This window comes from Balaenoptera borealis (genome assembly GCF_965194805.1).
Source record: "Balaenoptera borealis genome assembly, chromosome: 3".
Lineage (NCBI taxonomy): Eukaryota > Metazoa > Chordata > Mammalia > Artiodactyla > Balaenopteridae > Balaenoptera > Balaenoptera borealis.
Genome location: NC_138866.1, coordinates 41,510,216 through 41,526,447, shown reverse-complemented (window position 1 = coordinate 41,526,447; position 16,232 = coordinate 41,510,216). Strand labels below are relative to the sequence as shown.

Below are 16,232 nucleotides of genomic sequence, written 5' to 3'. Positions count from 1 at the left end.
TTGGGAAGTTGTGCACTGGCTTTTCTCCAGCAGTGCTTCTGGAAGGTTCACGCTCCTGCATACTTTTTCCCATTGTTCTTCCGTAGCCTGTTCAGCCGTGCTCATGAACATCCATACTTGTCAGCTCACAGCGTTCAGCACGAGGAAAGCTTGTTCTGCAGATCTGCGCATTGTCACGTCTTAGGAAAGCCAGTTGGATGTCATATCGCTAGAATATTCCATAGCTACTCATTCTTCATAAATTTACATTGTTCGCTCAGAGTCATGGTTTTATCAGAGCACCTCTGACTCGGCCTTTCTTCTGAATGCTCTTGATTTCTTTTATGCTTGTATCTAAAAGGAGAAAGTTGTCTTTTCAGATTCGGAAATTGTCTGAAAAATTGGAGGGAGACGGGCATTGACAAAGGAGACTGATTTGGTAGCTGTTCACCAGCATATTGAAGCTCTCTACCCTTGAAACAGCCCCCCATTTAGTTTGGAGATGGTAGACCAAGCCATATGGTACATCTTTACAGGCTTTCGAGGAATACTGCATTTTGTCCAAACCAGCTAACTGCTTTGAAAGATTTCTGTTGGGACATGTGCACAGCTGGTATGCAGAGGTGACAAGGAAGCAGAACTCACTTCTTCCAATGAATAGCCTGGTAGACTTAGGAAAATAGGCTTAATTATGCTTAATAGTGGGAAATTCCCTTTCTTAAAAAAAAAAAGTCCCATTTGAAATGACATAAAATGGTCTTTACAAGGAGGAAGGCAGTCAGTTTTTTTGCAGGGAGTGGGTAATCATTTCCTTAGCAGAAACTCTCTAACAAAGTATTCTTTCTTGAGCTTCTAGGCATTTGAAGCTTCAGGTAACTTTCAGCAGATCGAAAGAAAGAAGCTGCAGCAAAATGGAATTGCCAAAGTGTGCTTTCACTATGATTAGTTTTCTATCTAGTCGTGTTTTTCAGTAGCTAAGGACCTGAAGATGGAGCTTTCTTCGAATCATGGCTCATTACTGATCACACATGGTCTGGTCCCTGCCGAGCCCTCTGTCCTCGCCTTGTGCCTCTTCCTCTTGTCCGCCGTGCTGCAGGCACATCAGCCACCTTTTTGTTTGTCAAGCGGCTTCGCGTTTCCTCCCCTTCAGCCTTTGCTGTTCTCCCTGCCTGGGACAGTCTTTCTTTAGATTTTTGCATGGCTGGCTTCTTCTCATCGTTCAAATATCAGTTCCAAAGGCATATTCTCAGCTGTCATCTTCATGACTTTGCATCTTCTAAGGAATCACTGCCTCTTCAGAATCCTTGGCCACTCTCTCTAAATATCCTGTTTTATCTATCTGAAATTAGAGTACTTATGTTTGTCTCCTCTCACTAGAATATGATCTCCATGAAGATGAGGGCCACATCTTTCTGGTTCATTGATGGGTCTCCAGCGCCTAGAACAGTCTCCAAAGGTGCTCAGTATATGCTTGTTAAATGAATGAATTTATTTTTAATATAAGTGTTTTTGAAAACCTCCCCCAAATTCTTTTGTTTCATGTGATTAGTATATACCAGAGGTCAGCAAACTTTTTCTGTAAGGTGTTAGTAAATGTTCTAGGTTTTGGGGCCCAAAATACCTCCCTGGCAACTACTCAGGAAGCAACCATAGCCAGTCTGTAGACATGGGTGTCGCTGTGATCCAATAAAACTTTACAAAAACTGTTGGGGAGGGGAGGGGCGCCGCATTTGACCTCTGGGTCCATCCCTCATGTAGGGTCCATCAGTTTTAACCTACACATTCTGGAATGTATGTGAAAGAGTGTGGGATTTGAAGAATAGCTGTCTTAATCAGAGGCTCAGTTCAGCTGGTTTACAACTAGGAAAGTGTGAACATCTATTCCTGTTACGTTAGAAGGGAACGTGTAGTGAAAATTATCTGTGGCATGATAGGAACATTCCAAAAGAGTGATATCCCGTATGTATGTGGTGGAATACACATTAGAGAGTGTTGTGACAGAAAAGTTAACTACTGATCTAGCATTGCGGTGGAAATACCAGGAGAAATATTTATAAGAATTAGAAGTTGAAAAAGTTTATTTTGACCACCTCTGGCTCACCTAAGCCAATATAGGATTTAGTTGAGGCTAATGCAGCAAATTTAGGAAATGGATTGATCGGAAATTAAGGAGCACTTGATGTACTTTTCTTCTGAAGGAGGAATAAACTCAAGGATACCTAAATGCCATCAAGCATACTTTAGAAAACTTGAATCTATAAAACGTTTTGTACCAGGATTGACACAGGCCCTGTTGTCTCTAATAAGACACTACCACATGGCTGAGCGCTCCTAGAAGCTGAGGAGACTCTTAGTCCCTGGACTTTCTCCCTCCTTCCCACACTGCTCCCCAAGGCAGGAACCAGCTGGTCAGTGGGAAGTGTCTCTGAACTGGCTCATTCAGTTATTTGAAGGATCACAGATTCACAAGTGATATGCCACATAATTTGCCTGTGGAGCTGGTTTCTAGTTTTCTTTGACTGAAAGTGTTTAAAAGAATGCAATCAAAGTTGACTCATTCTACTGAGTAGAGTGTACAAAGCTTGATAAAATTTCAAACAATGTTTAAAACAGCATCATTATAAACCAGAAACATTCATACAGGTTTTTTGTTCATTTGTTAGTTTGTTTTTAATTTTGTTAAAAAACACAGTCATACAGGATTTTGAGATTCATTTGCTAGGTCAGGCTGTCTGGTAATCAAGAATCTATTTAGAATCACTCCTTGAGTCTTACTTAATTGCTGTGTCTTAAATTAGTGTGTGGCCTTGAGGAAGTTTTTTAATCTCCCAAAGCCTCAGTATCTATAAAATGAAGATGATCTCTCAAGCCTCTTGTATAATCTGGGGTGATTTTTAGTTGAGCACATATGCTAGCTCCAGTTTTGCTGGAACTGGGAAAATTAGTGAAGCCCATATATCCCTTTGAAGCTATTAGCATGCTTTTAGATGATACATTCACAACTTTCTTCTCCTTTAAAACGAAATGGTCTGTTTGGAATGACTTGTGAGGATATAATTGACAATTTTGCAGAGTAGGATATTTGTTCTTTACGCTGTGATCTTTCCATCCGTGGACACGAAGGCTATTTAGAGAGAAGTATTGGAAGTACAAATAATTCATATTCTTAGCATAATGGCTCAGGTCCTAGTAAGGTGAGTGTCTTGGTTGTCTTTTATCAGTTTTGTCTGTCTGTTTTATGAGATGCCTTTATGACCTTGTGACTGAGAGAAAGCTCAGAGGGGTCCAGCAGGACCCCTGTCCTCAGCTAGATGGCTGTGACAGACCCATATGGAAGCCAGAGTTTCTCAGGACGTCTCTCTACAGGGAGCAGGCAGCTGGTGTTTGTAGCCCCTTCCTTCTGTTCTGCTAAGATGTAGCAGTTTTCTGAAGGCCCATTCATATTTCATCTGTTTCAAACATTTCTGAGGTCATCCTAATGTGGAAGTGCAGTTTATGTCCTCTGAATCCCTGTAGTACTTAATACCTCTTTTGTGGCATTTATATCTAGTGAATTCAAGTCCCTGCTTTGCTGCTTAGGAGTATTTTGACCTTGTGGCGGTCACGTTAGTGCTCAAAGAGGTTTCCCATCTGTGAAGTAGAAATAAAGACAGTATCTGATTGCCTGTGCCTCTCTCTTCCTCTCTCAGGAAAAATTTGTTGGGAAAATCAAATGATACAGCGCATACACAAGTACTTAGAAAACCATAAATTAATTTACGAAGGGACTATACTCTTACATATTGTAAAGGAGGGTTACACCCTATGGTTTTAACACTTAGATTTTTTGTGATTCTATGAAATAAGTAATCCAACCTATAATTAGGACAGTTGGCTATAGGGTCCTCAAGTTCTACCTGTTACACCCAAGTCCTGCAAAAAGGATGGTAATACCCAATTAGTTAAACACAGTTTCCTTATTGCCTTGCTAGTTCTTTTTCTAGGTAGAAAAAGAGAGAGAGAGATAGCTACTGAATTTTATGCCCAGTGCAGAACACTAAATTTTACTCACCACCTCTTGCCTTTTCCAGTTTCTCCAGTCTCTTTCTCATCGCTCCCAACGGGTTTGATACCTTTCCCTGTGACACTTTCTTTTGCAGGCTCAATGGTAGACTTTTCAGATTCTTGACACTTTTCTTAAATTTTGCCTCGTTGTATGCTTTTTTTCCCTCCCTGCCCTTGTTATATTCCTTCTCTGCCACACAGCTTCTCTCTCAAACTCTACTGCTGGGAACAGAGTTAGAGATGAATGCCTAAAATCTTGGATTGTGGCCTGTCTTTCAGAAAGAGAAAGACTGGTGGTGATTTCTGAATGCTCCCTGTCTAGCAATGATGATGACTTTTACATTCTAGTAACTCTGTCTTTTTAGCACTGTATATACCAAAACTTCTGTTACTTCCCAGCTTCAAGGAGCAAGTCCCCCATAGGCTTATTTAAGATTCCTGGAAAGTCAGCCTTGTAAAATTTGTTTCCAAAATAGGAATCCTTTGAGAAAAGAGGTGTTACATTAGTCCTATTGATTTGTGAGCAGCAAAATCTTTAGAGCCTTCTCTAAAACGAGACATTTGTGTTTGGATTTGTGGCTTGATTGTTAGGTTGACTATTAGGTTGATTCTTGGAAAATAATAATAGTAGCTTGAAAGAGTTTGTCGTTTGAGGGGGTGTGGTATGTAGAAAGAGAATGGGCTTTGACGCGAGACAGGCAGGGTTTAAACGCTGGCTGACATCTCCTAGTTCTATGGATGCTGTTCGTATCTTTCTTTATTATAAAACTGTGATACCTGCTTCCCAACATGACTATAAAAATGAGCTGAAATGATGCACATTGATGTCCCACATGATCTCTGACACTTGGGAGGCACTCAGTAAGTGGCTGTTTCCATCTCATTTAGTCAAGTGGAGCATGAATCAGTGTTCTTTGCATTGTTTAGGGACAGAAATCCCAGTTAAAATGGCCTAAGGGGGGAAAAAAAAAACCCTTCATTGAATCATGCAATGGGAAGTTCAAAGGATATTTGAGTTGAAGCTCAGCTGGATCTAGTAGTTAAATGATGTCATGAAAGCCTCCTTGTCTCCCTAGCCCCCTTGTCCCATCTCTCATTTCTGCTTTTGTCTATGCTGGCTTCATTCTTGGGCAGTTTCCAACACATGGTGGAAAAAGCAGCTATTGTAAATTCCAGGGGTAAATGGTCCTTATATCTCGTGATTCCAGGAAAAAGAGAGCAACCCTCTCATCTGCAGCATCCATCCACGTAAAAACCTCTGGTTTTCTTTGTGTTATGTGCCCATCCTAGATCAGTCACTCAGTCCAGGGGGTGGAGTGCCTTGATTGGCCAAGACAGTGCCACGTGCCCACCTCTACAGATAGAGAGGCAGGACCACTTGGTTGATTACTCCATTAGAATCATATGAGAAGGAGATGAAGAAGTTCCCAAAGATGTGCGAGGTAGACAGATAGGTTAGAGACATGCCCATTAGGGGTAGTGATCGAGTAGATGTCCCAAAGACAGACACAGTGTACTCAAATTTTACTCTGTACCTGTGTGTGCATGCACGTGCATGTGCTTTAAGGACTCCTTCAGTGTGTTTTGGTTGTGTGTTACTTTAAACTAGAGTTCTTGGGCTGAGGCCCATGTGGTGAGCTACAGGGGATCTGGTTCCTGCCTGAAATCATGTACAGCATTTTGTGTATATGAACAAAGAAAATTTTTTACTGTTGCACATGTTCTCTCCAATAAAGTTAATAGGGGTGTTTTACTTTAAAGACTCTGCAAAATCTCTGGCTTGTCCTCTGCAAAATGTTGGGAAAACTTTAGGGAAGGTCCTTTCACAAGTATTTTTGAAAGATCAGCCATAGATTCATTCTCTTAGGGTTCTGCCATTTCCTATTGCTTCCAGTGGAACCTTTATCTTGTATGACATTTACCAAAAACGACGACATTGATTTCTGAGACTTTGCTAAAATTATCTGTGCTTTGTAAGGTTTAGAACCAGTTAATTTTGTGAGAGCTTTTATGTTTGTAGTTGATAGCTTACCAATTGTGGTGCATGCTGGTATAAACAGTGGGTAGAAGAAGTTAGCTGTTTACGGATTTCTTCTTGTTTCTCAGGCATAAGGAACTTCTACAGTGTACTACCATGTTTCTTCTCAGTTATAGAATCATAGACAGGAGAGAGACTTCTCTGTTTTATTGGAACCAATTCAAAAATTGGAACCAGAAGGAAGAGTTCCCTACTTCCTCTAATTATATTCTTTAGCTTCTCAAAGATCAAAACAATGGCTTACCCAGCAATGGGTGGAAACAGTGGGGCTATTGCGCTTCTTCCCATTTTTAGAGGGATAAATCAGGTAGTCCTGGTTCTTGATTTGGGTTCTTTATGTGTAGACGTTTATATTAATCCTAGATCTAGAGCTTATTTCTTCCGGCTTTCTTAAATCATAAACTTCCCTTCCTCAAAATTAATTGTTTTCTATATGGGGATTTGACACTCTGAGGATTAAATTGCTCAAAAGACAGGAAAAATATGCGTCTAAAATGGATCCTCTGGTTCACTTCATCGGATGTTAGAACTGGAAGTGATCTTAAAGATTCTCATCCTACCTCTTTAAGGATGAACTAAGGCTCCAACAGGCTAAATAACCAGGGTCACAGAGCAACTTAAGGGGCAGAGCTGGATTAAGTCTAGGTCTCCCCTCAGACTAGTATCTTTTTTCCCCCCCAGGTATCCTCACAGTTTTCTCAGGCAAAATTGTAACAAATTATCTCCAGAGCATTGTTTTCCTTATGACACAGCTCAAATATGAACTTGGAGGGCAAGAACCAAATTGGTCCTTTTTATCATCATATGCCTGGTAGTAACATTAATTAGTAGTAGCAGTAGTAGTATAATAATAGTAATAATAATGATACTAAAAAATACATCTATAAGAGCTTACTATGGCCAGACATTATTCTTTGTACTTTACATATATTTACTTATTTAATCCGAACATCAACCCTGCGGGCTGGCTACTATTATTATTTTTATTTTTCAGATGAGCAAACTGAGGCCCAGACATATAGGGCTTAGAAACATGCATAGAAAGCACTCAGTAAATACTTGCTGAATCCTCAAAATTTCCAAAGCACTTTCGTAGTCATTATATAATGTGATGACAGTTCAAGGGAGAGTATCATTCTGAGGGAATAGTAGCCCGGACAGCGTAAGGAGCCTGACTGAGGTTAGGGGGATAGTTAGTAGTAGACTTGGGAAATGCTTTGATCCTGACCTTCTGACCCTGTTGTTGTCATCGGTGGATTTCTACAAAAGCACATCCTACAGGTCAGTGGCTCGGGAAACTCTGAGGTAGCGTCTGGTTTTCTTTTTACCCCAAGGTTGGCCATTTCCAGCATTCTGCATTGCTCTGTGTGGATCCACATTTCTATCTGGTATCAATTTCTTTCTGCCTGAAGGACTTCCTTTGAAGAGCGTTGGCCTTTGTTCTGGCACACAGTTAAGTTCCTTGGGATCACTGAGATCCTTTTGAGGTTGCTTTTAAGCTTTTTCCAGAGCAGCCTGAGTCTAGGACCGACCCATTTGGAGACTCTTCCTGATATTTTATGTAGTCTGATCTCTTTCTCATCAGGCTGGTGGGAATGCAAATCATTCCCGGCCCTGTGTGGATCCTAGGTCCATGTGCAAAGCAGTACTCAGCTGAAGATTTGAGGGGACCCCTCTGCAGATTTCCAGAACACTGGCTGCCTCAGCCTCCCTGAACTTTATCTCTGACTCTGCATCTCAGCAAGACCCCTGAACTTGGCTTGGGTTTCCTCTTCTCGCACTACTGCCTGGAGTAAGGTGGGGAGACAGTAGGGCTCACCTCACCTGGAGTTTCCTTCTCTCAGTTGCATGTATTTTGTCCATTTTTGTAGTTATCTGTAGTGCAATTCCCATAGCAGTTAATCCTTCATGGACAGAAGTGGGAGTCCAGTGTCTTGTTTGAAGTTCCGAATGTTAACCTCTCAGGGGTAACTCTACATCCCCTGTTTCTCAAGAACACACACGTCACCCTCTCCTTCCTTTTCCTTCCTCTCCTGGGTGCTCCATATTCCAGGGAACATGGAAGTTACTAGTAAAAACGAATTGCTATTTGAAGCAAGCAAGATATTTGTTCTTGCCTCTCGAAGATGGGCTGACAAATTGACCACTCCCTCCACTCGCTCACCATCTGTCTTCTCTGAGCCAGAGCCTGGAATGTTGCAATGGCTTGAGCAGCCAGGGCTCAGGTGTGCCTGTGAACTAGCTCTGCAAGGGCAAGGTGCACATCTGCTTTGTTCATGCTTGTATCCCAACACAGAACAGGGGAGTGGGCACACTCTAGGTCCATGAATCAATGAATAAAAATGTATAAATGATCACACACGCAGAATTGTGAATTTGGGATTGGTGTGTACCTGTGTGGGGAGGGGTGGTTCTGACTACCTGTGAATTGTCTATGTGGAAAAACCAGTTTGACGTGTGTGTGTGTGTGTCTGTGTGTGTGTGTAGGTTGATTATCTGTGGGCATCTCTGTGCTGGTGGCTTTTCCAGTATGAGCAAGTATGGTTGTTAACCAGCATGTCTTTCCACAAAGGAGCTGCCTGTTACCTTACACTTGCCACTACCCAGTGAGGTGGGACGGTTGGGGGGGGAGTAACCACGGAGGAGCCAGTAGCCAGCTTAGCAAGAACGCTGACCACGGCTCTGGTTACCGCTGATGAATAGGAGGGAGATCTAACAAAAACAGACTGTCTTGGTTGATTACTTTCATGGAATGGAGAGTGATACCTGTAAGGTAAACGCTGATTTTAGGAGGAAAAAAAAGAGACGTAGGGTGCAGGGGAAAGGTGATGGTATGTATGTAGCAATCATGAATAAGTAAGGGTTAAGCATTTTTCTGTCATGTCTTCAAGTGGATTGAATGATCCCTTGAAATGCAAAGCCTAACTTTCTGGACTACTTTGAGATCTCTTTTAATGTTATACTGCCTCTTGTTTTGGCATTAATTTTCTCATCCTTCTTTAAAAAGTAGTTACCAATATTTGCCTTCATCTTTTAGGGATCGGCTGTTATGCTTCCATGGGTGCCCTTTTGTAATTTATTCTTTCCATTACTGTATTCGCTTGCTTATTTAAGGTTGGTTAGAAGCCATGAATGTAACAGGATACACTGTACTGCTCTTTCAATAGCTTTAGAACTGGGCGTTAGGAGGTAGGGTTTTGGATTACTAAGCAAATTCTTTCCTTTTGGATCAAATTTGCCAATAAATACCTAACAAAAAATTCCTTAATTAGACACTTCTAGTTTCTTATGTAATGTTCCTGGACCTGCCTTCTGGAGAGTATATGTTCTAAAGATAAAGGTAGCAATATTTACTTCTGTAGCAAAAAATATAGTGGGTTTAAGAAGATTCTGAATTGTACAATTTTGGTGAAAGTGAACAGCTATGCATTCTGTTGCTATGGTGATTAGATGCAACTGCAGTGATATACAGCCTTGTCTTTGGTAGTTTCCCCTTCACTCCCCCCACCATTCTAAATTAATTATAAGTTTAAAGGAAAAAAGTCATTGCTCATATTGGTGTTTTACAGTTGAACAGATTGTTTTCATTTTGAGAACTAACAATTGTAGGGGTGGGTGTGGTGAAATGGAAAAGTGCAGAAATGAAAGCATTCTGTGAACCAGAGCCAGAGCATAGATATTCATTGACAGTGGGCTGCAGTCCCAAAAGGACGAGAAGAGACACTTAAGGACTCATGGCTTATCTCTTTGATTAACCAAGATAATGAATGGATGTAAAGGGAATTGAAAGTGCCTGGCATGTTAAAGAAGATTGATAACAGAGAGTTATTTAATTTTTAAAAAGATGAGTTTACAAACAAATATTGCCAAACCTTTCTAAACTTTCAGAAACAGCTTGATAATTAAGGTGAAAAAATGTAGTCCAAGCCCATACTTAAAAAAAAAAGAAAAAATACAATAGAAGGAACTAAATGCAAGCAAGATCCCTTCCTTCTCCAATCTCCATTTTATTCTCCAGAAGGAGCCACTCTTCCTGGGCTTTTGTATCTGCTATTTTGTCATATGCTCAACAATTTCTTTGCATATTTAAATAAGTATATCCTTCTTTCGTTTATGGTGTACCATGGTTATTATGCAAATTGGACTTTTTATTTAATATACTTTAGACCTCTGAACATCAGAAAAGATGGCTCATTCTTTTTAATGGCTGTATGGTATTTCATTACACAGAAGTACCCTAAATCATTTAACCAGTCTTGTATTGATAGCTTCCCATATTTAGCCACATGATATCTTTTGGCTGTTTAGCAGTATTCCTCAGAATATGAAGTCCAAATATTAACCCTAGTCCAACTACTCCAGGCGTGGTCAGTGAGTCAAAGTAGCAATTTAAAACAGAGCTTTTCTTATCTCATTTAGAACAGATTTTGCAAGACAGGCAGTCTCTTTAGTGTCTAGTCTTCTTGAATTACCCAATAAGGCAATTACTGCTCTCACCCAATTATATAGAAAATTACAGAGTTGGGTGGAGTGGGCATATTGGATAGTATCAGCTTCCTTCACACTTTCCTTTTGATGATGGTGAAAGGACTTTTTTTTTGGCCTGGCTTTAAATCAAGAGTATGGTAATCCATGTATAGTAATTAATGATGAAAATTTAGTAAGGATCCTTCCTCACTATTTGTTTGGCTCCTGCAGTTTCAGAATTGTTTATAAGGCTATGTGAATCACTTCCCAAGGATACTTATCACATGGAGAGAAATCACCAATGAGAAAACACACTCTTTATTGTAGCTGCTGGTAGTTTCTATTTGGGTTGACTGTTAGCTTTGTTTAATGAAAAGAGATGATATATGTTTATCAGTTCACCCACTCAACGCACGTGCTCTTTTGTCCTTGGTGTGTGCCCACTTAGCTCTCACAACTTTACCTTTTCCCCCATCCTCAAGGTCTATTCATTGCTTTGATCTTGTACAGGTTAGGCAGTTTTGAAGTGCGTATTAAAAGGAAAACACTCTGTTTTCTTGAGAGCACGTGCTTCATCTTTGTACTTCTTCAAGGCTCTACTTTTGTATGAGTTCTGAGCACCCAGAAATGGCGTCATTATCCAGTTCTCCCCAGGCCAGCTGGGATTTCTGGAAGTGGCTTGGAACTCAATTTCCAGAGGAGCTTATTAACAGATAAGTTTCTGGTGTCTTCCATATTTTCCCAAAGCTTGATAGGCATGTCTCATTGACTGATGCTGATTTGTTCAGACCCTGTCATCATTGTCTGTGAGCTGTGCATGCTTATGTTCTAGTGTCTTCTAACGATCTCAGAAAAATCCATTTTACTCTCCCATTTACAATAGGCATTGGCTTCCAAAGTAATGGTAGCTTTGTTTCATTGGGACTGATACAAGTATACTGGTGATCATTTTGCCGTTCTTAGAATCATTGACTTTCTTCCCAGCTGTTTGCAATGAATATTTAGTGATATTTGAAGGAATCAGGTTTCAATGGCATAAACTTTTGGGAGGTATGGCCAGGAAATAATTAGAATCTTGTCTCATAGGACTGTTGTCAGCATTCAGACCTCAATTTCATAAAATTCCTTGATAAAATCTCAATGTGGTCCTGGAAAGACCATCTCTTGCCTCATAAATTCATACAATCACCATGTTTTCATTTGGTTCTACAAGCAGTGTGATTACATTTTTATTGATTGATAAGGAGGAGCCCAAACATTTCACCTTTTAAAGATGGAACCTCAGGAACATGTACTTGAGAGAAAATTGCTAGAAAACAACTTTAAAGTTGTTGTAGCCAAACATTTGGCATCCAAGTAAATATGGATTATGCATACCTTTTTTCAAAGTACCTAAAGGTAGAGAAGAATTTTGAAAATTGTACTGAATTTACCTTTATATAAACACAATTTTAAAGTATATTTGATTGCATCTTAAAAACATACCAAGTACTAAATTTTCTTCATGTAAGAGCATCCTGAAATCTCCTGTTCTGGTTATATTTGTGATGCCCTTATGATTTCTGATCCACAATAGAAGTATAATTGAAACAGAGCCAAATAAAAGGAAAAAATAATAGAACTGCCCAGCCTCTCATCTAAGCAGCCCTGTGGCCATCTGAAGAACTTCCAACATAATGGCTTTAGTGAACCAGAAATTCTCCAATAATTGCCTCTTGAAACATGCAGAATTTATAACAACAAAACATTTTTTTAAAGTTTGTCATGTTGTTATCCCTGTAGCTGGTACTTGCAGCCTTGGGAATATTCTTCCTCTATGTGTTCATCAAGGTTGTGTCTAGCATTACAATTGAAGCTTTTAGATTTGTTGGCTGACATACAACAACTTTTAAATGGGTCATTTTGGTGGATCTACTAATCAGTATAATATTGACAGTGAAGCTGTCTGCATTTTGGGGCGTGGGATTCAAGTATGAAGAAAGCAAGCTGTAATTTTAAATAAAAGAATCAGTATAATGATTAACGAGTTATTCAGGTATATACTTAGAGCTTTGATGGAGTTTTATTGAGAAGTCTTGCAAAATTTCTAGTTTCAATAGAAAACTTGCATCTGCATCATGCACTTATGAGAGCTCATCATCTACGTGAAACTATTCCAATAGGCTCCCCCAAACTTGGACACACATGGAAGTAATAGCCACCAGTTATTGAGAATCTTCCATGTGCCAAGCATTTGGCTAAATACTTTAGCAACTTTACAGTTAATACTTCCAATTCTGGAAGCATTTCTATGCATTCACACATATAGGGGTGTAAGTGTGTGTGCGTGTGTGTGCACTTGTGTGTAGCTACAAATACGGTTTTGTTTGAGTTTTAACATAAATGGTGATAGATATGTATTATCACGCAACTTGATTTCTTTTTTTCTTTTCTTTTTCCACTCTGAATGTGTTAGATCTTTCCCTGTCAGTATCCATGGACCTAGCACATTCTTTGAAACCAGGCATAGGATTCTATAGCACTAGTTCTCAAACTTGCCTCCACATTGGAATCACCTGTGGAATTTGGAAAATTACCCAAGCCTGGGCCCTCAGTACTAGAGAGTCTTATATGATTGGTGTGGTGTAAAGCCTGGGTGTCAGAGTATGAGAACCAGGGTTTTATACTATGGGTGCCCCAACAGTTTTTAAAAGAGTCCCCTTTTGAAGGACACTTAGATATTCTCTATTACAAATAATGAATCCTGTTTTCTTTCTATTACAATGTTGTAGTGCACATTCTTGTTAATATATCTCTGTGTTCACGTATAAGTATGTCGGTAGGTTAATTCCTAGATATGGAATCTAGGAATTCTTAGATGTGGGTCAATGGACCAGTGCATTATAAACAACAATAGATACTGCCAGATTGCGATACAATTGACTCCCATCCACTGGTTATTAGATGGCCCATTGCGGGGCAGAGGATTTTTGGTGCCTTTTTTTTTTTTTTTTTAAACTGGTCTTCTCCCCTGCCTGCCTTGTTCCCACCCCAGTTATAAAAAAGTTTGTTCAGATTTTGGAGGGTTGTACATCTGAGTGCTTATGGAGGTTCCCAGCATGAAGGGAGATTGGGGAAATCTCATGTCAAAGCTTTATTTCTCTAGGTGTTTTTAGTACTGTGTCTTTGGAAATTAGTTTCATAAGCTGACAGGACAGTCCTGGCTTCACTTCTAATCATTAGAGGAATGTGCATCTCTTGCAGGGCTGGGTGGTTCTGATTTAAAAGCAGCAGCTCCCAGAGCCACACGAGACCTGAACAGGTGGAGGCCAGAGTGCCTCTTTACTGCCTTCTTTCTACAGCTGAACTTGCCTTCAGCGGAAGCTTTTACTATCATCTTTCCATAAGCCTCTCTTGAAAAATTATTATGTAAAATTTATAGGTAGAATTTTTATGAAGGGTAGGGTGCCTCTTCCGAAGGGAGTTTCAGCTTTCATAATGTGACTCCATCGTCTGGTCCTAGTTGTTTCTGGGTGGCTGCTCTCTCCGCCTCTTAAGCAGGACTCATTAGGAACAGCCCGAGCGTAGGTGTGGTGCTGGCCTTGCCCCAGATGAGCCCCTCAGAGCAGCAGGGGTGTGGAGAGACTCAGCATCTATCTAGTAAACAGTTCACCACACTGTAATTTGGAACCCAGGATCACCATGTACTTAGCTTTCCATAAACATTTTTCACATCTACAATGGCAAACCATGGCTGTGTTCACACTTGTTCAGACTGCTCTTTCTGAGGCAAAACTGGGAAAGCCAGTTGGTAAAACCTTGCAGTAGGTTTTCTACCTTGGTGACCAATTCACAATTACTTTCCTGGGCAGACAAGATGCCTTCAGATGTCGCAAGGAGAATAATAAACAGATGAGATCACTGAGGAAAATGTGAAGGGGAATCAGGTCAGTGTTGCAAATGTCAGCGTCGTTGCAGTGGGTGTGCTCTGTGGTAGTTTTCGTGTAAGTGGTTGGATCGAAATATTAAACCTGTTGAATGCTTCAAAATATACAGGAAGGCTAAGTTTCTTTTTTAATGGCTTTTCCACACTGCCCCAAAACCCTCAGAGAATTTCCCACAATTTGCAGATAAGCTGACTAACCTGCAGAGCCCTTGATTTAGTGGTGACAACTGCCCTATAGAGATTAAACCAGCCTCATTCCAGGAATTTGTTCTGCTGATACACACAGGAATGTCAGGGAAAGGAATCTGGTTAACATATTTCCACCAAACAGTAGCTAACAAATATAAATCCCCCTTCCAACTTTTTTATGTAGTTCTCACTTCCCTTTGTAACGTCCACTTAAAATCTATCAAACACTTATAGAGGACTTCAGGATGCTGAAGTCTTTTTTAAAGTCACTCACCAAAAAAAAGTGTTTGAGCTGGTATTTGAACCCAGGTCACGACTCCACGGCTGCCTGTCATATTATATCTGCTCATCCGTTTTTCCCTAACTGAAAAGCTACATTTGCCATGAGAAAGATGGGAGTTTCTTAACAGTTATCAGAGAGTGAGGCTGATTTTAACCAAGAACTTTTGTTCTACATGGTATTTTATTTTATTTTCTCCTGTTGCAATTGTAATAAAGTAATCTTGGCATAAAAGTAGTTAGAAGAACATGAAAAGACGAAGGTAATCAGTGAGTTTTAAAATTTGCTTTCAGTAAACATGAAAACATATAAATCCTCTAGGCAAGTTTTTATTTTCAGTCCAGAGACCAGTAGTTTCCCTACGATACCAGGAGACGGAGACGTTATTTTCCATGGAGGCTTGTGTAGAAATAGAAATTATACCTACTTGGCCTTGATAAAATGTAATTATATTATTTGAGAAGGAGTAAGATTGAACAGTGTCTGGTTTGGGGCTGTGAGGGTCAGCAGCAGTACTCACTTTTCCAGGGGACCCCGTCTTATGGCCTTACTGGGGAGATAAGAAAAGAGTACTTGTACATTTTAGGACACCAGCAATCACCTGTAGTCTATATGCTCTGGTCCTCTGCTGATAATATTACTGGGAGGATGCGTCGTGAGTCCTCGGCCTAGAGTACCCCCCAGTTTATCTTTTCTAAATCACACTAAACTTTGCTTGAAGATTTGGAAAACATAGTTGTTCAAACCAAGTACAGTTGACCCTCGAACAACACGGGTTTGAACTGTGATGGTCCACTTGTACCTGGAGTTTTCTCAACAGTAAATACTACAGTGCTACATGATCCGCACTTGGTCGAATCCTCGTTTGCAGAACCGTGGATACGGGAGGAACCGAGTATGCAGTGGGCCAACTGTAAATTACACTCAGATTTTCTACTGCGTGGAGGATCAGAGCCCTTAACCCCCTTGTTGTTCAAGGGTCAACTGTATTTATCTGCTCACCCTCTTTTCTCTCAGAATTTGCCAGAATCATTTCAGTTAGGAGGTTCCAAAAAATGCCTAATACTATGTTTCTTTTTAGACAATGGCTTTTTTTAAAATTAATTAATTAATTAATTAATTAATTAATTATTTTTGGCTGTGTTGGGTCTTCGTTTCTGCGCGAGGGCTTTCTCCAGTTGCGGCAAGCGGGGGCCATTCTTCATCGCAGTGCGCGGGCCTCTCACTATCGCGGCCTCTCTTGTTGCGGAGCACAGGCTCCAGATGCGCAGGCTCAGTAGTTGTGGCTCACGGGCCTAGTTGCTCCGCGG

General features: G+C 40.4%; 1 protein-coding gene across 1 annotated transcript in view; it reads left to right on the top strand.

The window, feature by feature from the left end:
• The first annotated feature begins 1,487 nt into the window (after positions 1-1,487).
• Positions 1,488-16,232, top strand: part of DAAM1 (dishevelled associated activator of morphogenesis 1) — a 140,602-nt gene continuing 125,857 nt past the window's right edge. Inside the window, exon 1 of the mRNA XM_082386469.1 lies at positions 1,488-8,834. Within this exon, the coding sequence (XP_082242595.1) occupies positions 8,814-8,834 (21 nt within the window). The 5' untranslated portion in view covers positions 1,488-8,813. The remainder of the gene's footprint in view (positions 8,835-16,232) is intronic.